This window comes from Mesoplodon densirostris, chromosome 9 (genome assembly GCF_025265405.1).
Source record: "Mesoplodon densirostris isolate mMesDen1 chromosome 9, mMesDen1 primary haplotype, whole genome shotgun sequence".
Classification (NCBI taxonomy): Eukaryota; Metazoa; Chordata; class Mammalia; order Artiodactyla; family Ziphiidae; genus Mesoplodon; species Mesoplodon densirostris.
Window position 1 is genome coordinate 108,837,938 of NC_082669.1, and position 27,410 is coordinate 108,865,347.

Genomic DNA, 27,410 nt, shown 5'->3' on the forward strand with positions numbered 1-27,410 from the left:
ATGTAAATCACATGTTTAGTCTAGCAAAAATCAAGGTAAATTTATGTTTAGAGGCTAAACTGGTAGAAACTAAAATATTTCAATTATGTGCATTATAGAATTTTTCATGTATACACAAAATTGGTAGTAAAGATAACATTAAATTATTTGCACATTTCAGCACTTACACAAAAACAGTGTATGAGCTTATAGAAGTATCATTACAAATTATTCAATTCAGTATATAATTATGAAGCAGTGACAACAGGATATAGAGAAATGACCCAATATTCAAATCATCAAGAATACACATCACCGTCTCCCTTCTATAGGAGATTCCCAGACCTGCAGCACTACCACCTTAGCTACCTACTCCCACAAATTTTAATTCTAGCCTATCAGATTTTAGCTCTCCAGGCAGAGGGAGAAAGGAAAGCCTTAAACTTGTTTTGCAAGTCGTTACAAATAGGCAGAAGAAAGTGGATTAAACAAAATAGGCAAATTTCCACAGAATTAGGAATTTCATAGTCGACAGTGGTAGAAAGGCCACTGATTCACTCTGAAAGTATGTACTAAGGACATATTCTGTGGCAAGGTATATAGTGGTGAAGACAGATGTGACCCAAGCCTTCAAGGAGCTCACAATCTAAAGGGAAAACCATAATTACCCAAACAGTCATTTATATCTGCACCACAGGCTACCAATGAAAAGTATGGGGTAGGTGTGGAGGTGGTGATTTGCTAACCACTGAGGAAATGACAGTGAAACTGAGACCAGATGGATGAGTCTAAGGCAGCCAGGTGAGGGGGGAGCAGTTCTCCAAACATCTCTGCAGGAAGGACTGAGTAAAAGTGAGCTGGGACTAGGACTGGGGGACGGGAAGAAGGCAGGCACTGTTAATAGCGGTGCTGCAGATCAAGTGAGCAGAAGAGTTCTGGCCATGAAGAGAGTCGCCGATTTCCAGAGGATGTCCGGGAGGTAGGTGTGTAACTGAGGGAAACCCAGAGATCAGTATCCGTCCATCGGCACAAAAGAGGGCTTTCTGCCATCAGCTTGTGTGCGTGGTTACTGAGGGACACACACCGCGGAGCCATACTTACGACACTTTTCGAGAGGCGACGTACCCTGAGTGTGCGCGGGCAGCAGCGGAGGCGCAGGAGGCTGTGGTATGGAAGCTGGCTGCGTGGCTGCAGGACTGAGCACAGCGGTAAACAAGTCCTCCACATCCTTTCCTCCAAGCTCTAGGAGACACAGTTCCAATGACAGTACGATTAAAGGGCTACAGAGCCAAAGCACAGGGAATTCCATTCTTATAAACTAAAAATCAAAACACAAATACCTGGAATTTTATATAACTTCCCAAGAATCGCTCCTAGGATAAAATAAAGAGGTGGAAATATTAACTACTATCATTTCAATATACTGATACAAAACAGCATTTGACATAAAATTATCAGAAGAGAAGTTAAATTGTAAATAAGCATGCAGAAATCTTTGAAAATCATATTTACTCATGTCTTTTAGAAAGCCTAGATGTAGGGCAAATATTTTACCATCTGTGACCATTTTGTCTAGTTCAGGGCTGAGGATGCCATCGAGCTGCTCTTCACTTAATGGTCGTGAACTCTGATTGACACTTGGCTGAGGCAAAGAGGAAGGCTCATCAGCGCCGGCACCAATGTCTATTCCAGCTAGAGGAGCAAGGTGTGTACATTAAAAAGGGAATTCTGAACACTCACACAAAATGCACTACACTATTCACCTGCATTAAGACACAACAATGTGATTAAAACAGAACAATGAAAAGCCTGTAATTCTGAATTAATCTGGATTCCTAAATCAATCTGGAGAGTCAACCAGTAAAAATTAGGCACAATGTATCTATAAACTTGGGTGCTGCTTAAAGTTATGGTTCAATCAATGCAAACACATTCCCTGAGAAACAAAAGAACACATCTGGTTCTAAAGTGCTAATTTCCACAAAAAAATAAGCAGCATATTATAAGACAGGACTCTCTAAGAAGAATCAATATACGATGTTCAATATACAATTAATTGCTTAAACTTAGAAGACAGGGTTTCAAATGTATGGTTCAACTTATATGCAGTTTGTGAAACAAGTTTCACACAAATTAATGAAAAACTCTAAAATTCTTAATGCCTTGTAAAAATTATCCTTTTGTGAATAATTTCAACTACAGATCATATTTTTGAAAAACTCTGTAGTCAAAAACAATATACAGATTATGTTTATTACATGCTTTATCTCATATAAATTGGTTTTTAAGCAATAGTCACATTTAAAACTGGTTTATCTACTTTATCATGCTCCCTCAATATTACTGCTATCAAAAAGTAAAATTTCATCTGCTCTTATCTGGAACTTATCTGCTCTTATAGGAACTAACTCTATAATATTTGGGTAATATTATACAATTACATACTAACATGAATAAAACCATTCATTTAAAAAAAAAAGAACACTACAGAGAAAGTCATCCAAAGCACAGTACAGTTGTACCATGCTTTAGCTGCACGCACAAAGGGAAAAGCAAAGTTGGATTAGTGACAAATTAGCACTATAACAAATACACATGCACCTACAGGTTGTTTCAGCTGAAATCACTATTTAAAAAAAAAAAAAAAGACTACTTCTAGTCAGCCGTCATCCATTGCTCAGTTTCTTACCAAATGGACAAGATGAGCTCTCAACCTGGAAAGTGCATAAATCAAGACCTACAAGACCCAAACCAAATAAAATGGATGATTACCACGGGAGCGGGGGGACGGTGCAAACAAAAGAAGAAACACTATAGCAGGACTCTAAGGCAATAGGCCTTAAATCTGATGCAATTAGACAGACAACAGAAATTAACTAACTTGCTATTTCCCCTCTTAAAGCAGGAAAGCCAAGGCAGATCAAATAAAATGATGAGTTCTTTGACAAAGGAGGGGAGGGGAGGGGAGGGGAGGGGAGGGAGGGAGGGAAGGAAGGAAGGAAGGAGGGAAGGAGGGAAGGAGGGAAGGAAGGAGGGAGGGAGGAAGGAGGGAAGGAAGGAAGGAAGGAGGGAAGGAGGGAAGGAAGGAGGGAAGGGAGGGAGGGAGGGAGGAAAGAAGGAAAGAGGGAAGGAAGGAGGGAGGAAGGAGGGAAGGAAGGAGGGAGGAAGGAGGGAAGGAGGGAAGGGAGGGAGGGAGGGAGGAAAGAAGGAAGGAGGGAAGGAGGGAGGGAGGAAGGAGGGAAGAAAGGAGGAAGGAAGGAAGGAGGGAGGAAGGAGGGAAGGGAGGAAGGAGGGAAGGAAAGAAGGAAGGAGGGAAGGAAGGAAGGGAGGAAGTAGGGAGGGAGGAAGGAGGGAGGGAAGGAGGGAAGGAAGGGAGGGAGGGAGGAAGGAGGGAGGGAAGGAAGAAAAAGGAAGAAAGAAAGAAAGAAAATTTTTTTTTTCAGTTTCAGAGAAAAGACTAAGCTTGTTTCACACACATACCTCTCACTCACATCATAAAATAGACACTGGGCAAACAGTATTCATATATACCTGAATGATCAACTGATTTTGCAAGGTCGTCTGAAATTATTCCAAGAATGTCATCATCTGTGTTTAAGACTTCGGAAATGTCGGCTAAGGGATCATCAGCAGTACCTAAGTATAGTAAGTATGCTTTTAAAGTGTCAGTATTTTCCTAGACATTAAATCCTAAAACTCACTCAATTCAACCATTTACTAAATATCTAGAATACAGCAGATACTGAGGTAAGTGCTAGAATCATAAAAAGATTATTACTTCTAAAGTAAGGAATTTTTCATAGAAAAGGCACTCCAACATTTTCAATAACAAAACATTAAAAATTAAGACTTTTGTTTTTGTGACTACTGTATATTAATAAAATAAAATTTAAAATAAAACCCATAGGCAATAAAAGTGAAATAGAATGTTATAAGAAACAAAGCAAAAAATCAAGAAAGTGGCATCGCTAAAAATGACATCTGGAAAACACTTTAGAAGATAAATAAAATATTAAAGGCAAACCTACTGTTTAGAAGTTCCTTGTAAAGTATAAACCAGATACCATCTAGTTAAATGCCTACTTCCGGCTTTACCCTTAACACTGATTAATTCACTTATTTATTCAAGAAAATGTTTGAGTACCCACAGAATTATGTCTATGGATTATGTTAACAGGCACTGGTCCAGCCACTGGGAATACAGAAGTGACTAAAACAAAGTGCATGGCCTCCAGAGCTTACTTTCTCAGAGGGAGTCTGACAGTAAATAAACGACATCAGTGTAAGTGCTATAAAGATAAGCAATAAGGAAAAAAGGATTCAGAATAAGATGTGGAAATACTGTTAGATATTAGATAAAGTGATCAGGGAAGGCCTTTTAAAGGTGGTTACCAAACACAAATCTAATAAACAAGCTACGGGAGCATATGCCCTAAGATGGAGAGAGTACCTCAGGCAAAGGGAAAAGCAGATGCAAAGACCAGAGCAGGAAGAGTTTTGTCAAGACAAGGGGCCAGTGCTTGCGATAATAAAGGGAAAGATTGGTAAGAAACTGAAAAGGCAGTTAAGCAAGATTATGGATGGTTTTACAAGTCAAGGCGAAGACTGAGCTTTATTCTGAAGTATAAAGTCCAGTTGACCCTTGAACAACATGGGAGTGAGGGGCACCAACCCTCCACACAGTCAAAGATCCGAACATGACTTCTGGTCGGCCCTCCCTATCCTCATTTCCACCTCTGCAGATTCAGCCAACCAGAGATTGTAGGACTCCTGTACGTATCAGTGAAAAAAATCCTCATATAAGTGGACCCTCGCAGTTCAAACCCCTGTTGTTCAGGGGTCAAGTGTATAATGGGAAGGTGTTGGAAGGTTGCTAGAAGAGGGTGTGACTGCTATCTTACAGGGAAACGCTGGTTGCCAGGCACAGAACTGACGGGGGTGGAGGAGGGGGTAAGGCATGTTGGCAAGAGGGGAGATGGATCAGTCAGCAGGCCTTGGCTGGGTCTAAGTGAGAGGCGGTACCAGCCTGCACTGTGGTGGGAGGGTGAGGTTAGGAGTGGTTGGCTTTAGGATATCATTTGAAGGCAGAGGCAAACTTGTGGATGTATTAGATGTGGAATGTGAGATAATGAAGGGTCAAGGAGAACTACCAGGGTTTCTGGCCTGATCAAGCAGGAAAATATTTAGGCTACCTTTAGTAACTTTATTAGTCATTTAAGTTAAGGGATATCTGAATTTTCTAATCCATTTTGACTATATTTTTACTTAAGGAAAAAAAAGGATATATATTTAGAATGGATAAGCAACAAGGTCCTACTGTATAGCACACAGAACTATTTTCAATATCCTATGATAAACCATAATGGAAAAGAATATTTTTAAAAGAATATATATGTGTACAGCTGAGTCACTCTGCTGTAAGGCAGACATTGGCACAGCACTGTAAATCAACTATACTTCAATTAAAAATTAAAAAAAAAAAGCAGAGGAGGGGAGGACATAAAATACTCCAGATTCTAGATCAAATATTTCTATGAAAATAGTCTTGTCCCATTAAACATATACTTCTCAAATAGAACTCATACATACATAAAAATATAATTTTTCAAATTGAGCTAAAGTAAATTCTGTATGCCCAAATATTTGTAAAGTTTTTAAGAAATAAAATTATTTCAATAATATATTCTCTAGACAACAGTACACTTGAAAGAAAAAAATTGGGGGATAATTGTTTCAGGGTTAAGGTTTGCGGGCTTGTTTGTTTTAAAAAATGGAATTCTACTAAACAAATTACAACCAGAGTTTTTTAAAAGACCATGTTTTAAAAGTTCTCCTCTACCTGAAGAGATTTTGTATCTTACCAACAAATTATTAAAACTGATGTAATGGACTACATTGAATACAGTATTTTAAAAAGGGAAGCTATTACTTTTGAATTCCCATTATAAAGGTAAGAGAGTGTTTCAACTGCAGAGAACATTATATTTAACTTAGGTTTTGAAATGTGTATTATTCTAGTCCTCTACACTTTGGCTTTACCATTAAACTATTCTCTCTTCAGGAGTTTTGTGGAAAAAACAACGTCAAATAAAGGAAACAGGAATAAAAATAGTGTACAGCAATGTCTTTCCAGTCACAATATGTCTCCTTCCAACCTCAGTTCTCTTCCTTATAAAAACTCAAGGGCAATTTCCTTCTATGTAAGTCTTGAAATGGCTAGTCAAGACTTTTATAAGATATCCTTCAGAGTGAGACATCCTTTGAAGGGCCGACAAGTCTTTCACTATGCATTATTTTAACAACATATTAACATGGATCAGAGCAGGTAAGTACTCAAAACAACAGAACTAAAGTAAAATGATCTGCTAACATTAAACAAAGAGCATGGCCTTTACTCCCGTGCTGGGTGCATTCAAATAACAGGGGGATAAGATTGCTTCTAATTATTTCAAGAAGTTAAAATAAAAAATAAAAGCCTGTATTTCCATCCAGGATAGTGGTAAGTTAATGAAGCTGTAACTACTTAATATATCAAAAGTCATCTTTCAGTGGAAGGCTGCTGCCTTAAGATTGTTTTCCAAATTGAGTTTATAAAATTAAAGGAGTAATAAATGTAATTCAATGGCAAAAGGAAGCCTGTCAGAAGAACACTAAATTTCTAATTGCAAGTAAGATAAAGATACAGAAGTGGAGGAAAAACTTTGTGATACCGAACTAGTTAAACTCTGAGAGCCTTGCTGACGTTAATATTAATGAACATTAAGCTCTCATACCTTTCTCTGATTCTAAGTAGTCCCCGTATTCACTATAGCTAGGGCAGTGGGTCTCAGTAGGGGACAGTTCTGCAGGGACATCTGGCAGTATCTGGAGTCATTTCTGATCATTATGACACATCATGAGGACAGAGATGCCGCTAAGTACCAGGACAGCCTCCCTCCTCCAACAAAGGCTTATCTGGCCCAAACTGTCAGTAGCGAGAAACTGATCTGAAATACATTTCACTTTATTATCACAGTGGGACAGCCAGTTCCCAGCTACAGCACTCTTTCCCTCTTTTGAATTTCTTGGGGCTATGTAATTAACAAAAATCTACTTTAGTTGAAGATTATTATATTTATAACTCACCCACTATGGCCTAATTACACTCCCTTACATTATTACCCTCAGCAAACTGTAAACCAAACATTTTCCTTCACCACTCACAAGAGTTGATTCAGTGGTTGTTACACAGATAAACTTATTTGATAAATCTTATAGACCTGGTACTTCAATAAAGTTAATTTTTAAAATGCATATGAGGCCAAACTAAAGCATTTCAAAGGTTTGATTAAAAGGAAGATGAATGTAATGCAATAAAGAAAAGTTTGTCACTGATTTCACATACCGTGAGTTCCAGGTTTTGCTGGAGTTGAGGATGAACTAAGTAGTGGATCTAAGGAAGGATCCAAGAAATTTGTGTTCATGTTTGTTTTGTAAGAAAGCTGAGCTGTATCTTCTGATAGATTATCTAAACTTAGTTTGTTTTGTCTAGTTGTATCTAGAAGATCTTTTCCAAAGAAAGCTTCCTAGATAAAGATAAGCACATATGAGAACAATTGACTTATAAAACTCTAAAATGAGAACAGATAATTCTGTCATCATTTTGGTAAGAAGGCAGAAATAACAAAAAGCTTAGTATTTAACAATATAAAAATTGAATATAGAAATATATAAATAATTATAGAGATAGCCTGTCAATTCTTTTATATAAAGAATTGACCGGAATTTTAAAAATAAGGTTTTTTGTTCTTTTTTACAAGAATCAAATAAAATGCAAATAAAACCACACAATTCTGTCAAATACGTTTCTACCAACTGCAGTATAATAATTCGATACTCCCAGATTAGATTACAATTAAATTTAAAAATGGATAAATTTATAATAGTATGGCACCTTAATTCATATTAGAATAAAAACTAAAACTTCATGAATATTATTAATATTTACAGATTATCTACAGAGGATAGCACAAGGGTTTGATCTACAGCTTTAATATTTATATACTTCAGATAGATTTAGTATTCTCATACTGATGCATACAACCACATTAAAGACTTCACATGCTATAAATCTGAAAGAGGGTTTTTATAGTCATTTTAAACAAACTATGTGTACAAAATGTACGGCTATGAAAGGCTGTGGCTTTTTATCCATTTACTCATATGAACTTTCCTCCATTTCAATGTAGTTGCTCTACTGCAGAGAGCACTCTCTCAAGCTAGGCTCCTTAGAGCTCTAGGTCTCCTCCAAACTTCTCAAGCATCGATAAAGAGAACAAAAGGAAGCACTGGGGACCCCCTTCACTTACTTCAACCCCAAAACTCTATTTTCTATTATGTGGTCTGCCTGGAAAGGGGATTCTTGGTGGAGGGCAATTTTGCAGTAACTACCAACATTTAGTACACTTTTGCCAAAGACACATACACAAAAATGGTTCACCGCAGCATTTTTTAGTAATACCAAAAAGAGAAAACAGACTCAATGTCTGTCAAAAAACATATGACTAAATAAATTATAGATATCCATATTATAAAATACATCAATTTTTAAAAAGGATGTAGAATTATGCTGTCAAAAAAAAGAAGCTCTAAAATACAGTATTAAAAGAAAGCAAGTTGAGTGATATGTCCAGCAAAACATATAATACAAACCAAGACTACACAAAAATAAATTATTTTAAAAGTTCTGAAAGGATAAACACCAAGCTGTTAACTTTTGAAAAGGGAAAGGGGAGGAGGTATGTGAAGTCTGGTAGAGGCGATGAATATTTGATTTGAAATTTTCACTTTTTTTTAATGAAGAAGTTGTTTCATTATGAAAAAGAAATTTGAAAACCCACAAAGATAGAGCACTGGGCAGGAGATGACTTGTTTCTTACACTGGCAAGCTTTTATCATTAGGAAAGCATCTTAGAACTTTATAGATCACTTATTTAATGCCTTCAGTATAAATTTGAGAAATCTGAGACCACCATTAGCAAGAATTCTTTCTTAATATGACCCATGATGAATTTAGTGGTATTTATCAAAAAGTGTTACATTCTTACTACTTTGGTGGCTTTTTGTTTCCTGCAGTTAACATAAGGGAGTGGCTCCACCTGGTTTGTGACTTAATAATGTTCAGTGATGACCAGAACCTGGAGATTTCAGATCTACTACAGGGGTTCCTACGGCCATGTGGTACCACCAGCTCTTAAGAGGCCAGGTAACTATTTCTACTGGGTGGATTATACAATTATTTATAGTTTATCTTGACACTGTTGTGATTAATAAAGAAAAGCTAGAAAAACACTGTTACTGAATTCCTGGCGGGTTTTCATCACTATGTATTATGTATGCCCCACCCCACCCCTGAACAACGGTGAAAAAAAATACAATTGCTATCACAAGATGTCCAAGAAATAGTACTATCACAAAAGGTTCCTGCATATCAAAAAAGCTATATGTTACTGATGGACAACAGAGGAATTACACCTGTGCACCAAAAGAAACAATCCAGATCAACAGATTTAGATTACAGCAGTAATCAGGAAATCAGATCCACTATTTTTAAAGGCTCTTTTGCAAAAGTATGAAATGGTTGGTTTTCATATCAATACTTTCATTAAAAAAGCTAAAGAAAGCTTCCTAAATGTACATTACACTTTACAGAAGGGTCAACAGGAGGAGGGGTGCATGCCATCTACTCAATACTCCCAGGAAGGACTATTAAGATGGGAGGAGAAGGGCACAGGAGACAACACAAAGGATGCAATTAAATATAATCTAAACAATAAATGGTTCTATTTCCTGAACAATAAAATTACTGTTATATATTTTTAAAAGGGACAAAGCTAGAATGAATGGGTATGTGAAGGGAATAAGGGGAAAATAAAACATTTATTAAAGACAGATAAAATGTAAGGTGCAGAGTTAAGCACTTTACATCCACGATTCTTATTTCATCTCTCAACATTTCTGTACAGTAGGTATTACCACAATTTTATAGATGAGAAAACTGGGGCACAGAGATGTTAAATAAAACAAAATCACATAGCTAACTGGTAGCACAGTGGCATTCAAACCCAGGACTCTGACTTTAAAGACTGCACTCTTTAAAATGGACACGGCCCTTATGATGTTAGTTGTCTAACAAAACTTCACACTCATAAATATTATTATATACTTAAGGTACTTATGCTTTAAAGTCTTATTTGATAAATATAGAAGACATTTTACTCAAATGAGTATTTGAATTTTATACTTCTAATTACTAAAAAAAATTGAGGAAGCTCTATGTTAATTGAAAGGAAATGCATTTTAAAACCAATTAAATTAGCAATAGCTAATGGAAAATTAAGGTTAAAAAAAACATTACAACTCAAGCAATGAAGAGCTATCTATGTTGGCCATAGCTGTGTGGGAGGGACAGATCAGATGGACACTCAATGACAGTCTGATCCAATTCAATTTCTACACATGAAGGAAGAGAGGCCAAGGAAGGATGAATTACATGCTCAAGAATCTAGAATGAGCTATGGCTGAGCCAGTCATTACAGCTCAGTCCTATTTCTGATGTAGGGCTCTTTCCAATGTACCACATGGCCTTGAACTCTTCTGTGACTTAATGTTTACAAGATGAACCAGAAGGATTTCTATTTACATCTATCAAACAATTTCTTCATATTGAGAGATATTTTCCTGATGTATATTTTAGAAAACAAAAACAATTCAGCCTAAACCTTTGGTTCACTAGGCCTCTAAAAGTGGTAAATATTATGAAAGCTGTAATTCTGGCGGCTAAAAACCCATCATCATTCAGTGAACACAATTACTGTAACCTGTACTAGCAAAGGAAGCTGTCCCCAGACTTGCGTTTGCAGAGCACACAGGTATGACTGGTTTGGAAGCATGAGCTTTTCCCAGCCAAAGAGTTCTTGTGTTTCTTATGAAATTTATAAATGAAAAACTGGGATTAAAAAAAGAACTTTGTAAAAAGTATCAAAGCACAAAGAAGATAAATGTAATTTTTAAGGGCCTCTGGAAGGTAAAAAATGGCATCTATGATGACTGATTAAAACATGTACAAAAACAACAAAACTCTTTTTCAAAACTCGATACATCACTTTACGTTTCTTTCATTAACAAATATATAATATAAAGCAAAGTATTACTTGTAAATAGGCAGGGAAAATTTCTTCAAGCTTATTTTTCCTTTTTCGGTATCTCTTCTTTATTTTTTCAGTGTTTTCAGGAACAGAAACAGATTCATCAACTAGAGTATCTGGTAACTGCTCACTCCAGCCTGAAACAATAGTCACATTTATAAATATGTGGTATTTAAAATTTTCAGATAAGCCCACCAAAAGTAATTTTATAACTTACCAACATACACACAGTTCCACATAAACAAGCTTTTTCCTTTTTCTTTCAGTTTTATTGAGATATAACTGACATACAACTAAGTTTAAGGTACACAGCACAATGACTTGACAAATTAGCTTTTTCATAAAAAGACCTCAAAGTAAGTTTATTAATTTTTAAGTATCATAAAAAATTCATTTCATGTCTACTTATTATCAGCATGCTTCCCATTGTTTCTTAATAGTTTCTTATTCACAAAGCAGAAACTTGATTTTTTTAATGTTGACATTTTTTTAAAGGTTAAAAAAAGGAAAATACAGGGCTTCCCTGGTGGCGCAGTGGTTGAGAGTCCGCCCGCCGATGCAGGGGACACGGGTTTGTGCCCCGGTCCGGGAGGATCCCACATGCCACAGAACGGCTGGGCCTGTGAGCCATGGCCGCTGAGCCTGCGCGTCCGGAGCCTGTGCTCCGCAACGGGAGAGGCCACAGCAGTGAGAGGCCCGTGTACCGCCAAAAAAAAAAAAAAAAGGAAAATACATACTCAATGCTAATGAGTATGGATAAATGGCTACTCGAACACTACTAAAGGGAACTTAGTGGGTACAGTCTTTTGCTAGAGTTTATTGGGACTATCTAACAAAAGTCTTTTAAAAAGTGTGTGTCCTTCAATCCATCAATTCAAGTTCAGGGATTTACTGCAAATTAGGTATCTGGAGTACATACATATTGTGATAATATATGACTATCTATGAATATGATAATAAATATGCTATGAATGCTCAAATTTAAAATCAAAGAAATGCAAAAATCCAAAATGTTGGATTATGAAATTAGCAAAAAAATAAGTACACCACTTAAAGCAGGTAAGCAAGCAATCAAATGATACTCTCATATACTTTAGGCAAAAGGCACTAGCCTTCTGAAAATCAATGTGGGCACTTTTGTTGCCAGACTACATAGGTGGACTGAAAACAACTAAATATGGTGGATAAACATTTTTTAAAAAATACAGCAGTAGGGCTTCCCTGGTGGTGCAGTGATTGAGAGTCCGCCAGCCGATGCAGGGGACACGGGTTCGTGCCCCGGTCCGGGAAGATCCCACATGACTCGGAGCGACTGGGCCCGTGAGCTATGGCCTCTGAGCCTGCGCGACCGGAGCCTGTGCTCCGCAATGGGAGAGGCCACAACAGTGAGAGGCCCGCGTACCGCAAAAAAAAAAAAAAAAAAAAAATACAGCAGTAATCGAAACAGAAAATAAAGAATTCTCCAAGACCAAAAATTAAGGTAAAATAGGAACCACAGAAATAAGCAAAGAACTAAATAAAGCTCTCTGAAATTTTGCTAAAATCTAGTGACCTTGAACTCCAGTTTTCAGAGCCTTATGAGGAATGGGGAATAGAAGACAAAGCCTACAGCCTCTTCCCAAGGTGCAGAGATTAACCAGAAGCTGCCTGGTATAAAGGGGGGACCCTGAAGGACTCCACACCAGGGCTGGTTTAACAAGAAACACACCCTCCCGTTCCCCTGGTCCTCCACACATCACTAACCACCCCCCCACCAACCTGAGAGCAAAGAAAACTGCGTGTCATCTTGTCACTGAATAAGGTGCTGGGTAGAAAGGCAAAAAAATGAAAATCTTCCCTGAGAGTTCATAAACTCGGTACAGCCCTGATATGTAAGAAATCTGAATTTATATAACATAGGTGGACCAAAAAACTTCAAGCCAAGAATTTAGCTTAAAGGAGTCCTAGGGGAGTAGCACCTCATGTTCCTGGCAACAAATATTCTCTGAAGTAACCAACCTTCACTTCAGTCCTCAAAAAGCTCAGAGAATGTTCTGAAGAATATGAGCTCACAGTTTAAAAAGAATTTTGTTGCTGTTTAATGTATATGTATCCATCTCACACCATAAACACAACGAAACGAGGCACTAGGGGACAGGGCAGGAGATACAGAGCAGAATCAGATATGCAAAGGTTTTAGAGATATTATATTCTAAAGCAACTAAAACTGGGAGGAATAAGCTGTAAAAAGAAGCTATAAAGTGTTAAAATATCAAAAAAGTAGTTTAGAAAAGGAAAAATGCATAATAAATTAAAAATTCAGTGGATGACACAGATGAAAAATACTGAACTAAATGATAAAACTAAAATTATATAGAAGACAAAACAGAGACAAAGATGGAAAACAAAAAAATAGTTTCATTGAACATATCACATTTCTTAACTGGGGCTTATTACAGCTATGTTAAGTCATATTAGGAACTTCTTTAAAACCATTATGGTGCTTCCTTTTAAAAATGTGCAGCAATTTTTCTGAAATTCATTCACAGGCCAAAACCCTATCACATAGTAATAAAAGAACTCTATTCAAAGAATATGATAAAAACATCTTTTTTCTTCAGATTCTATATAAAATATTTAAAGTTCAGAAAGTGTAAAGATCATGACCATACTGATTGCAAAGTCTTCATTAGGACCAATTCTTAAGCTATGACTTAAGCAATGATTTAGCTTTCTTTGAAACTCTAAGTAACAATGACAGACTAATAATTGGAAGATAAATTTCTAAAACACTATACAACTTTGCTATAAATTATTGGGATACGCTGTCACTTTCAACTACATAGTCTAAAAAGTTTCCAATTTTATGCCAAGTAGCTAATGCAGGCAAAGAAAGGCCTTTTGTGAGATGGCCAGAAAGTACCAGACATAACTATGTGATTCAGTTCCTAAACTGTTTATATTTAACGTAAGAGAGGGTAAGGGCGGGGGCTGGGGGCGGAGAAGAGGGAACCTTCTTAAAGTAATCTCAAAGCAATATAATTGATTGGATTTAAATAATTTTCTTATCAAACTTAACTTCTATACTGCAGATATGAACTTTACAGGCACTCAAATCCTTTCATCACTAAGAAGCAATAAGGTTGTCGTTGTAACATTATTTAGGATAGTTCTTTTCAATGGGGATATCAAGATAAGAGGGTTAAATCAAACAAAATCAGTACCATACCATCATCTCTGCTAGGTAACTGCTCAGAAATGGAGCCTGAGGAATCTTTTCTGATCACAGATCTTTTGGTTTTTCCTTGCCCAGTTCGACTTCTTTGTCGTACCATAAATCCACCAATACCTATCCAAAACAGAAATTAGATAACCTTGTAAATAACTACTAATTTCTCCCTGTAATTCCACAGTAAGTAGGGTGCAATTGCTTAAACAGTGAGGCATTTCCCAAATTCAATATGGGTTAACTTAAATCAATAATCTCATTTTAATGCAAAATACAAGAGTTTGGAAATAAACAAATAAAAGAGATCAAAGTTATTGTTACCTCATTACTAACCAAATAGGAATACAAATTCATTAAAGTACAGAAGACTGCATGTATTTCTTCTCCTAAACGATGTCAGGGTAAACATTATAGTAAATTATGCTTGTTTCCTTAATGTTAGTAACTCACAGATCATCATTCAAATTATTTGTATGTTAGCTGAGGGAGAACAGATACAAGATACAAACTAAACTAGATGATCCAAACAAAAATCAACATGACTTCTGGGGTAATGTGTCTAGTTATTCCTAAAGTTCTTAGACGTGAGCTCTGTAATAAGAATCTAGAGTCAAACTGTGTAATTCTGGTTCCTACTAGACTTTGGGCAGGTTATTTAACTTTTCATTGCTTCAGTTACCTCACTGGTAAAAAACGGATCATGTATAGCATCTCCTGTACACACGCGATAAGCACTAAATAAACAGATGTAAGTGCTGAGAACAGTGCCTGACACACAGTAACAGAACAGCTTCTGTCATATGATAGTTGTCTAGCAATATACTTTGTGACCTAATGGGCCCCTTAAATGGGTCCCTTACATGGCTAACTTCCATGTAAGGCAGAAAAAGAAAAAACAAAAATACCCCAACATTTAACTGTAAGTTCCTGGAAGGAATTTGGCAGTGTCTAAAAAAGTAAGTGCACTTATAAGCCTCATAATTACGAAGAAATTAAATCATTTTCATACAGTGATTTGGACGAAGCTGATCTAGGCCCTTGTTATACACGTGGCTCATCTGTAAGGAAGGGTACCTTTTGAGGTCTAGCAGAACACACACACGTTTTCCCTTCCACGTCAAAAGGTATTTAGATCACTCGTCACTCTCATACCTGGTCTGTAGGGTTTCCTTTTCCTCTTTTTGACACCCTCTGTTCCTCCTACTCCCTTAGTGTCCTCATCCACAGCTTCCCGTTCAGGACTAGATTCTGATTTTCCATCACAATCCATAAGTTCTCCTTCTGGAAAAAAGTAAACGTACAGATAAAATTGAAAAAGCTATCAAACACACAATTCCTATGTAACAGGAAATACAAAGCAAAGTGGCTGCCGAGCCATTCTAATCATGTATCCCGGCTGACAGGGAAAGTATGGAGACAGAAAAGGCCCCCTAAGGGCTGCAGAACTCATGCTAATTAGTGCAGTGTTCTCAGGAAGTGAAACCTAAGAATCAGGGGAGGGAAAGCACACAGAGAACACTCCCAAAGACAATTATAAATCAATCTGCACTTAACCTATCATTCCCTTGCTTTTAATTAGGTCTTCAGGTCCAGGACCCCAAGGTTGTCTCTCTAGCCTAGAACTCTCTTGAGCTCCAACTAATCTGTAATTAGATATTACCTAGTTACTGAAAACTTTATACACAAAGTTGAACTACTAATTTAAGATGAACCTTCTCCCTTTCCCAGGATTTACCTGTCATCGTTAAAAGACATGGAAACGAACCGTGCAGGAGCCAGATTCCTAGGAGACAGCCTTGACAGCTCCTAACTTTTCTCCTTCAATCAGGACTCCTCAATGCCTCCCAAGGGCATTTTATTTCTCTCAACTACCATCGCAGTCCAATCTTGACTTACTGCATTCCCTCCCCGCCTGTTCTTCCTTGCCTCCACGCTTACCTTCCTCTCCAATCAGTTCTATACATTGCAGGCTAAATGATGTTTCTATAAATATCAATTTATCAATTGAAAAGTATCAATTTTCTGCTTAAAAATCCTTTAATGTCTTCCCAGTGGCCTCAAAATGAAATTCAAATTGCAAGGCCCATTGTAACAGTGTCCTGTGAACTCTCCAGCTTCATCTCACTCCCACTATGCAAGCTACGTTCAGCTCCCTGAGCACATCAAGCTCCCTCTCTCCACTGCCTCCCCACCTCTGCCACCTTCCACCTAGCCATCTTTCAGGACTTTTTTTTTTTTTTGGCTGCATTGGGTCTTTGTTGCTGCACGCAGGCTTTCTCTAGCTGCGGTGAGTAGGGGCTACTCTCTGTTGCGGTGCGCGGGCTTCTCATTGGGGTGGCTTCTCTTGCTGTGGAGCACGGGCTCTAGGCGCGCGGGCTTCGGTAGCTGTGGTGCAAGGGCTCAGTAGTTGTGGCTTGTCGGCTCTAGAGCGCAGGCTCAGTAGTTGTGGCTCATGGGCTTAGTTGCTCCGTGGCATGTGGGGTCTTCCCGGACCAGGGCTTGAATCCGTGTCCCCTGCATTGGCAGGTGGATTCTTAACCACTGTGCCACCAGGGAAGCCCTCAGGATTTATTATAACCATCACTTTCTTAGAGAATTCCCACAGTTATACATGCTCCTGTACGTTAACATTATGCTTCATTTTAATTGGTTCTTTTAACGTCTGTTTCCTTGCTAGACTATATTCTCCTTATCTAAGACTCTTATTAACAGCTGCATCCTTAGCACGGTACGTAATAGGTGTTCAACAAATTTTTCACCAAATGAAGTAAACAATGAAACTAAGTAATGCATACATAAGCTCAGTTCCTAGAGAGGAATGCTGTTTTAAAACCATGGTCATCAAAACTTTTCAAGCTGTATATGCTTTACGCTGTGCTTTAGGGGAAAAAAAGTTATCAAATACATTTAACAATAAATTGTTAACACTTTTCTTCAATATTCTAAGTATTATGCATATTTCTGTAATACCATGGGCAGCGTATTTGTTTTCAATAATATTAGGTCAGTGTTTAAGGTCAATTCTATAACAATCTGATAACTGCTTTCTACAGCTAAGATTAAACCATGAAAATTTTGTCTATTTATTTATTTACTGAAACTTAGCAAAGACCAAAGGTAACAAACTAGCAATTATTTACCTTAAAATAAACCCACTGAAATATATGAGAGGGAATTTACGTTTAACATGGTAGACTAAATTCATGTATCTAATTTCACTCTCCCCAAACCCTATATACAGTAAAGCAATCTATTTTTAAAAGATAAACCCACAAAGACAGAAAAAACAGGAAAGAAGAAAAGCCACAATTTTGGAAGGAGAAAGCAGAGAGATGAATAATAACTGACTCAGGAAATGCAAATTCTCAGTTGAAAGTGGAAGGAACCAAGAAAAAAATCCAACTTTATCACAATCCTCAAAAGGTTGAAGAACTGGCAGAGCCAGGTACCTTTGGAAATGGGTGGGAGGCAGCTAAAGCAAAGAGAGTTTTATATTCATATTAACTACAGAAGCCATAATCCCTATGACCTTCCCAACTTCACACACTGTGAGGCTGCCATTCATACTCACAGGATTTGGGACTCAGACACTCAAACTCAACACTGGGGTCATGGACTGAAAACAGGATTCCGTGACTATAGGCATGTTAAATGCTGACCCTCTCTCCCCTGGGGCCTTCCCCACTACACTCCCAGAAAGCCAGCAGCTAAATCTCTACTGTCCAAGCAGGAGACAGGAAGATTCTTCTGGGAAACCTGACCAGTCCAAGAGAAATGTCTAAAGGTACTGACACTAGGGGATTTTCCAAATAGTGAGCACAGATCACAAAGCTTAGTCAACAAATACCACCCACAAACTCGAAGATTTTCATCATTTTTAATCACTCATTCCTTATTTTTTTAAAAAATTATTAATTTATTTTTCCAATCACCACTTTTAGTCCTCACTTTTCATCACACATGGACAACCAAGGATTATCTATCACATGAAAGACAGAGACCTGAGACCACAAAATGCAACTGGGAATTGAAAGACTATGCAGGAAAAAGAAAACATTAGAAAAAATTTTTCAATCCTCCAACAGGTAAGATAAAACATTCATGAGGCAAGAACAGGATGCTATGAAAAGGAACATGCAAAGGAAGAAAAGACAGCTTTTGAAAATTAATCCATGATATTAGAAAACAAAACAAAAATGAAAATCAGTAGAGGGATAGAAAAATAAAATAAAAAATTTACTTTAGAGTAAAATGCAAAGACCTGAGCTGGAAAGGAGAAGAGAAAAGACAGGGAGAATGGGCTGAGTGGGTCTCACATCTGAAGAGCAGGGTCAAGAAAAAGAAGAGGGGGCACCGAGGGGGAGAATCAATGGTTTTAAGAACACTTCCTAACGCTGAGGGGTATGAGATGGCAGACGCAAGGGACCACTCAGTGCCTGACAAAAGAAAGGAGAAACATCCATAACAGACTGAAATAGACATATCTTCACCAAATTTCAGAACACTGCAGACAAAGAATGTCCTAAAATCCCAAGAACTTCCAGAGAGAACACGGATCATATAAAAAGTATCAAGTTCCCTATATACCAGGAACTAAAAGACACTGGATCAATGACTTCAAAACGCTGAAGGAAAATTGAATTCCAACCTGGAAAAGATCAGTCAGGTGGGAGGGTACATTTTCAGAAGTACATAACCTCTCAAATTTACCTTCCATGCATTCTCTCTCAAGAAACAACAGAAGGTATGCCCACCAAAAATGAGGGAGAGAAACAAGGAGGAATACATGAAATCTCAGGAAACACACAATAAAAGACTGAAAAACCAACCACAAACAAAACCCCTAAAGGTCTTATCAGTTTGGGAACTGAGTTACTTACATCCATACAAAGGAATATGAAAAATGAAGAATAACATAAAAGCAAGAACAGTAAGACAAACGGAACACAAAATATGTATCCATGTGCTTGTACATGAACAAAACACCTCTGGAAGGACACAAAGAATGGCTGCCTCTGGAGAAGTGAACTGACAGGACAGGGAAAAGAGAAACACCTGTATTCTTGTGCAGTTTTAAAACATGTGAATATATTACTTGCCCAAAAACAAAATTTAAAGCGTTGAGGAAATAAATGACCGTTAACAAATTGCAGAAGGTGATAACCGACCCACCCGGCTGCTTCCTCTCAATCTGCCCCACACACTGCCTGCCACAGCCTGGGCGCGGTCCTACTCCCCACCTCCCGATGTCCCCACCGTGCTGTGAGGGTCCACGGGGGGGTGGGGGCAGCAACTGAGAGGGAAGCACTGTGCTCCCACTCGTCTTTTTTTTTTTTTAAATAAATTTATTTATTTATTTTTGTGGGCATTGGGTCTTCGTTGCTGCACGCGGGTTTTCTCTAATTGCAGCGAGTGGGGGCTACTCTTGGTTGCGGTGTGCGGGCTTCTCATTGCGATGGCTTCTCTTGTTGCGGAGCACAGGCTTCTCATTGCGATGGCTTCTCTTGTTGCAGAGCACGGGCTCTAGGTGTGCGGGCTTCAGTAGTTGCGGCACGCAGGCTCAGCAGTTGTGGCTCACGGGCTCTAGAACGCAGGCTCAGTAGTTGTGTTGCACGGGCCTACTTGCTCCGCGCGGCATGTGGGATCTTCCCGGAGGAGGGTTAGAACCCGTGTCCCCTGAACTGGCAGGTGGATTCTGAAACACTGCACCACCAGGGAAGTCCCTGTGTTCCCACTTCTTTTTCCCCCCCACTGTGCTCCCACTCTTGAGACACAGAGAGCAGTTTTATTTTCTTTAGATTTGGGGTTTTTTGCACTAACAGGCTATCCAGCCCCAGGAGCCTGCTTTTATTGTACAAGTTTGTTTCTGATATGCTAAGGTGACTGTTTATGACTTATTTTCCTTAAGAAACGTTTATCAGAAGAGTTTAAAAATGAACAAAAACAACCCCCAAAGAGGTGAGTATTGCTGCAATATTTCAGGAGCATCACAAGTTCATTTGGACTTTGTCGACTCCTGTGGAATCTAAAATTACATATGTATTATGTGTATAATATGATGGACAGTATTACTTCTATGGGGATATCCCTGCTGGCAACCTCAATTTGGAAACTGTACAGCTGCAGAAATATCTACCATTCCTCACAGTGTTGTTTTACAGAATGGTAGTCATAGGGAAAACCTTCTCAGGTCTTTCTATTGATGTTTTGTTTTTAAAAAAACGTCAACAAACATTTATTCCCTCTATAATTTCATACTTCGGGAATTAGTGTGTACTACCAAGAAACCTTTCAAATTTTGTGAAATGCTGCATTTCTCAGATTCAAGGGACTATGGAACCATTTTTCAAGCATTTTCTGATATCCTCAGAAACTGCAATTCGTCACTTTGGCTGACGGTAATCAGGTCAATTCCTCCCAGATACACAGACTACTTCTTCATAAGCCTCAAATCACTTAAAACTTCCAAATGAACTTCTGTTCAATGGTACTTGAAAATGAGTTATACATAAGCATCAGAAAGCTTTTCTCCAACCACACAGACCCAAAAACACACTACTGCAAAAGAAATGTGAGGATTAGTTGATAAAATAACAGGAGCACACACAGACCCATTCTAAGCCACCATCATCTCTCACCTGGACGACTGCAAGAGCCTCCTGCCTGAACGACTTGCTACAACTCTTGGGCTTAAAAGTCTGTTTACATCACAGCAGTGTTCCTTTTAAAATATAAGATTTTGCCACTGTTCTCATCAGATACCTCCAACAACCTCCCATTCCATTTTCAGTAAATGCCTTAAGCATCACCTTTATGGTCCTACAGGACCTACTGAGTCACCCCCCTCTCCTCACATCTCTGATCTCATCACAGGCCTTTATCCCTTTGCTCACTGTGCTGGACACACTGTTCTCCACAATGTTCAGCAAATGTACAGGCACAGCCCACCCAGGGTCTTTCCCGTTGTCTCTTCCCTCAGATAATCGAGTGGCTCACTCAACACTTTAAAGTCGGTGCTTAAATATGGCTTCCAGTTCATCTGGGCCCTCAGCCCACTGTCTGTGCTCCCAAGTCCTCTCAACAGCACTTGCCAAACACATCTCTATTAACTTATTATGTTATGTATTTTTAATGATCTTTTCTCCTAACATTAAAATGTAAGTTCCACGAGCAGAGAATTTTATCTGCTTTGCTCACTGACATGACTTCCAACATCTGGCACACAGCAGACATTCAATAAATACTGGTGAACGATAAGATGTGATGCAACAAAAGCAATTATTACTTTATTTTTGAATCAACTGAAAAGAAATAACCACCCTAAAACCAAACAAGCCTATGGTGATCTTCTTCAGAGATAAGCAAAAATAAAACTCATGTTGAATTTAATGCCACTAAAATTATTTTTTCATCTCAAGAAAATTCAGCCAGAAAAACCTGATCAAGAAAATGTTTATAAACAGATGGTTTATAATGAGTATCTGTGAATATAAGCTTATATTTGAACATTAATGATGTTTTTTCATTTCTAGATTGCATGGAGTTCTACTTGAACTTAACCATGGAATCCAAGTTCACAGCATCTGAAGAGGTTTATGCAGCTATCTGGCAAGCCCTGAAAAGATCTGAAAAGATCTGTGACCTTCAAAGATATGGTGCTCCTGGAAATTTCTGTACTATAGGTCTGTTCTAGGATACATGAAACCAAGAGAACCTGAAAAGGCAAGGTCTGAGAAGACCACTCACGCAGGACAGCGTCACACCAAGGGTTACCTTCTAAGTCAGCAGAATCTACCCTTAGACAAATCAAATAATTTTAAAAGCTCTTTTATATTCTTTATTTTTGCAAACATATTCCATGGAAAATATGTAAGTATTACCTCGACTATCATCCATTTCACCATCCCTTGAATGCTCTGATTGGATGTCTGGAGGGGTCTGAAGGACGGCCACGCTATTCTGATTTATGATCTTCAACTTCAACTTTGGTTTTGACCGTTTTCTTCTTGGAACAGTAACTGTGAGGCTCTGTAACTGAGTCATCCCTGATTCAGTCAAACATACACCATCCTGGGTGTAGGTCTTGGGTGGATCTAAAATTACAATATCCCAAGGATACAAATTAAAACTCTCATTTTAATTTTGATTGATAAGTTGATTATTGTTCCATAAGGACCATGTCAAGGGAATGTGACTTCTATAAACCAATTACCTATGAAATGCACAAATAATTAACAGTACTCAGTTAAAAGTAAGCATAGCTGGTCAAACTTCCTTGAATTATAGAGAGAAAGGTTGTAAGTTTTTTTAAATGGTCTTCCTGGCATTTCTATTTTCATGTGTCAATACAGGGATTTAAAAAGAAAGCACGGAAGCTAAAAGCAATGCTTCAGTCACTCGACTATGAGCCTTTTCCTACAGTATCCTTTCAGACTAAAAGGTGAGGATCAATTTACAGAAGAGAAACAAAAATACTCCATAAGCCCATTTGGAAATCAAAGTATCGGTATAATCACTTACAAGGAGAGGCAGTAAATAAGCAGAAATTCTGAAAAAATTTAAGTGTACAAAATTGCTGTTCATTAGAACAATTTCTGTACGATCCAAATGTTTCTGTATCAGATGATATCAAATAGAAGTCGGCAAAAGAATGAGAGTTTAATAAGAATATCATGTTAGTCATTATTCTAGGCTGATCTATCACAGAAAAAAACAGTAAGAGAATGAATTCTGAAGGAATCTCTGTTTGCTAACTAGGCCTTATTGTCTAGTCTACCTGATAACTAAACACAATAATGTATCAATGAAACCAAAGCAAGTATGTAGTTAACGGTTATTTCAAAAGTGGTTATTTTCACTGCCAATTTGGTGAGATCTGTAGGAATACTGTCCCACTAAAGCTGGGAAAGACAGACATTTTGTATGTAATTACAGAAATGATTACCAACATTAGGAAATTTACACTGAACACCCACATGAGTAAGGCAGGATTCATGTAACGTGTCACAATTCAGTTATACAAAAGCATTTCTTTGCTTTTTGTAAAGAACAGTCAAGGAAAGCATTTCAGATTTTACCTAGCTCTTTCACTTTTGTGACAATTTGTGCTACAAGTGAAGATTCACAGCAGTCTGAGGAAGGCACTGAAATGGAAAAAAAACAAAAACAAAAACAAAAACTCGTGATTTTTTCACAAAAGGTAAGGTGTATTTAAAGATTTACATATGATTAAAGTTTCTACTACTGTACCCATTTTACTAAAATAAATGCTTGAAAACTAAATAGAATTAAATTAAATAGAATTAAAAGCTGTCTTTAAAACAACAAAACAACAAAGAGAAATGGTGGAGGAAATACACAACATCATGGAAAAAAAACTGGTAAGATAAGGAACCAATGTACTGGATTCCTATGTATTGCTAATAACTACAAGATTATGAGTCTTTTTAAAAATAAATTTATTTATTTTATTTATTTTTCAATAAGTGGTGCTAGGAAAACTGGACAGCTACATGTAAAAGAATGAAATTGTAACACTCCCTAACACCATACACAAACATAAACTGAAAATGGATTAAAGACCAAAATGTAAGGCCAGACACTATAAAACTCTTAGAGGAAAACATAGGCAGAACACTCTATGACATAAATCACAGCAAGATCCTTTCTGACCCACCTCCTAGAGAAATGGAAATAAAAACAAAAATAAACAAATGGGACCTAATGAAACTTAAACGCTTTTGCACAGCAAAGGAAACCATAAACAAGATGAAAAGAGAACCCTCAGAATGGGAGAAAATATTTGCAAACGAAGCAACTGACAAAGGATTAATCTCCAAAATATACAAGCAGCTCACGCAGCTCAATATCAAAAAAACCAAACAACCAAATCCAAAAATGGGCAGAAGAACTAAATAAGACATTTCTCCAAAGAAGACATACAGATGGCCAGCAAACACATGAAAGGATGCTCAACATCACTAATCATTAGAGAAATGCAAATCAAAACTACAATGAGGTATCACCTTACACCAATCAGAATGGCCATCATCAAAAAATCTACAAACAATAAATGCTGGAGAGGGTGTGGAGAAAAGGGAACCCTCTTGCACTGTGGGTAGGAATGTAAATTGATACAGTCACTATGGAGAACAGTATGGAGGTTCCTTAAAAAACTAAAAATAGAACTACCATATGACCCAGCAATCTCACTACTGGGCATATACCCTGAGAAAACCATAATTCAAAGAGTCATGTACCAAAATGTCATTGCAGCACTATTTACAATAGCCAGGACATGGAAGCAACCTAAGTGTCCGTCGACAGATGAATGGATAAAGAAGATGTGGCACATATATACAATGGAATATTACTCAGCCAAAAAAGAAACGAAATTGAGTTATTTGTAGTGAGGTGGATGGACCCAGAGTCTGTCATACAGAGTGAAGTCAGTCAGAAAGAGAAAAACAAATACTGTATGTTAACACATATATATGGGATCTAAAAAAAAAAAGGTTCTGAAGAACCTAGGGGCAGGATGGAATAAAGATGCAGACGTAGAGAATGGACTTGAGGACATGGGGAGGGGGGAAGGGTAAGCTGTGACGAAGTGAGAGAGTAGCTCTGACATATATATACTACCAAATGTAAAACAGATAGCAGCCGCACAGCACAGGGAGATCAGCTCGGTGGTTTGTGACCACCTAGAGGGGTGGGATAAAGAGGGTGGGAGGGAGGGAGATGCAAGAGGGAGGGGATATATGTATACGTACACCTGATCCACTTTGTTATACAGCAGAAACTAACACAACAGTGTAAAGCAATTATACTGCAATAAAGATGTTAAAAAAATTTTTTAAAAAGGGACACCTAAATAAAAATAAATTTATTTATTTATATATTTATTTATTTTTGGCTGCATTGGGTCTTCGTTGCTGTGCGCAGGCTTTCTCTAGTTGCAGCGAGCGGGGGCTACTCCTCCTTGCGATGCGCGGGCTTCTCATTGTGGTGGCTTCTCTTGTTGAGGAACACGGGCTCTAGGCTCGCGGGCTTCAGTAGTTGTGGCTCACGGGCTCTAGAGCGAGGCTCAGTAGTTGTGGCACTCAGGCTTAGTTGCTCCGAGGCATGTGGGATCTTCCTAGACCAGGGATCAAACCCATGTCCCCTGCACTGGCAGGCAGACTCTTAACCACTGCATGACCAGTGAAGTCCCCAAGATTATAAGTCTTGAGAGCAAAAATTACATCTTATAGCTAAAATATATCTTAATTTACTTCCTTTATGTAAGTAGATTGTTTTAACATATTATTGGGATAATAAGAGTTAATTAAAAACAAAAAGTAACTTATTTTTCATAAAATACTTGTCCAAATAATAGTTTCACAAAAAGAGAAAACGAAGTAGAGTTAAGCCCACTCACTGATTAAGGACAGCAGGCACAAGTGAGTTGTATCAATCCAAGAGCACAGACTCACCATTTAAATAATTTGCTTACCATTTGATGTAGGCATATAGGGTCTGCACATGCTACAATCAAAACCAATGTCTGCTACATTTTCCACTTCCTCTTCAGTATTTAAGTTTTGACAAACTGCATGCATCCATCTAGAAAGACCATATTCATACATTAAAAAAAGAAGAAGAAGAAATATACTGAGGATGGCTTCCTTTTAAAAACTGCAACAGGAGCTGACAGCCTCCAACCTTAAAGCCCCCAAGTCTCATGTGTTCCTCCCACCTAGCCCATGTCACCCCTCTCTAACCATTCCTATCGACGCTGAAAAATTGTCAGAGCTGAGAAGACGAAAAAGCAATGAGAACAAGTACTATGAACGAAGCAAAAGCACATTATATGAGGATGGGATAATTGCTTTATGACAAAATACTGAGTATTTCAGAGACAGCATGGAAGCTAGTTAGGGCAAGTAGAAAGGAATTCACATAACTGAGTGGTGCAGCATGTATGTGCTCCAGGTGATGCATCTACTGTGGAGTAGATAGAGCCTGTGTAAGTGATATTGAACGGTCACTGGGAAATAAAAGTTACCCTGCCTTAGAACAAAGAATTGGTAGGCAGAGTCCTGAGAATCCCATACTACTGATGAAATAATATGATTACTAATATTACATGTACGGTGCTAACAGAGCACAAAAATATACCCCTGAAATCAAAGACCTCAACCCTCAGAAAGCCCCAAGTGAAAAATGTTTAGCCTAGAATTGAGAATATGAAACAGAAAACTTCTGTTAAGCTTCTAGCTGACTAAAAATCTGTAAAGGAAAACTCTTATTTCTTAACTAAGATGGAAGAAAGTTATTTTTCAATTTCCTTTTGCTATATTTAAGAGAGAAAAGCTTACAAAAGATTAAGAAAAAAACCCAGCACAATACCTATCACATTGTCTACACTGCAGAATAAGGTCTTCTTCTCTATAGTTTCGGTAGCAGACGGGGCAGGAGGACAAGCTTGCACAGGGAGCACACTGTGTGTAGTTGTTCTGCCATTCACATCTCAGACCTGCAGATGTTGCTCCACAGTGTCTGCACCACACACACCTGAAACCCAACACCCCACAAGTGTCAATTTTATTTACTCAGTTATTTAGTTACTGAAATTCAAGAAGCTACACAAGAACAGAACAGGGGGAAAGTATTTAATGCATATTTGAAAAATTTTCTGATTAGTGGTATCGGTCATTGTAAACATGTATCACGCAATTAAGCAGTTGTTGCTAATTTGTGAAAACTAAAGTAATGTGGGAAAGTTCTGAACTTAAAAAGTCTAACAAGGGAAACATGAGTCCTAGGGTACCATTTGCACTTCCAGCCTCCTTTGGGAACTGTCTGCAGTGGCGGGTCCAAGCAGTAGGTGTGGTAACTTATGTCACAATCGTCGCACAGCAGGAGTCTTCCTGGGTCTGTCGCCTTCCCACAGGCCTCACACACCGTGCACTCCAGACACCTCCAACCCTTGCTCAGAACCACTTTAGTGATCTGCAAAAGAAACAACCAAGCCATGTGATTCATACGTTAACCTA

The 27,410-nt window shown here is 38.0% G+C and overlaps 1 protein-coding gene across 16 annotated transcripts in view; it reads right to left on the reverse strand.

The window, feature by feature from the left end:
- The window catches only part of KMT2C (lysine methyltransferase 2C), a 294,763-nt gene that overhangs the window by 52,987 nt on the left and 214,366 nt on the right, over positions 1-27,410 (reverse strand). For 10 of the 16 annotated variants that reach the window (XR_009533406.1, XM_060108749.1, XM_060108760.1 and 7 more), the window contains 13 exons: positions 27,185-27,366; positions 26,764-26,928; positions 25,868-25,977; positions 23,451-23,516; positions 22,254-22,466; positions 15,526-15,654; positions 14,374-14,493; positions 11,172-11,302; positions 7,364-7,544; positions 3,511-3,615; positions 1,534-1,671; positions 1,320-1,352; positions 1,081-1,221 (listed from right to left, as the gene is read on the reverse strand). Coding sequence is in view for 15 of the 16 variants with exons in the window: in XM_060108749.1 (XP_059964732.1) it covers positions 1,081-1,221; positions 1,320-1,352; positions 1,534-1,671; positions 3,511-3,615; positions 7,364-7,544; positions 11,172-11,302; positions 14,374-14,493; positions 15,526-15,654; positions 22,254-22,466; positions 23,451-23,516; positions 25,868-25,977; positions 26,764-26,928; positions 27,185-27,366 (1,714 nt within the window). In the remaining variant the exon portion in view is untranslated. The remainder of the gene's footprint in view (positions 1-1,080; positions 1,222-1,319; positions 1,353-1,533; positions 1,672-3,510; positions 3,616-7,363; positions 7,545-11,171; positions 11,303-14,373; positions 14,494-15,525; positions 15,655-22,253; positions 22,467-23,450; positions 23,517-25,867; positions 25,978-26,763; positions 26,929-27,184; positions 27,367-27,410) is intronic. The other 6 variants (XM_060108762.1, XM_060108759.1, XM_060108763.1 and 3 more) reach the window with 3 other exon arrangements.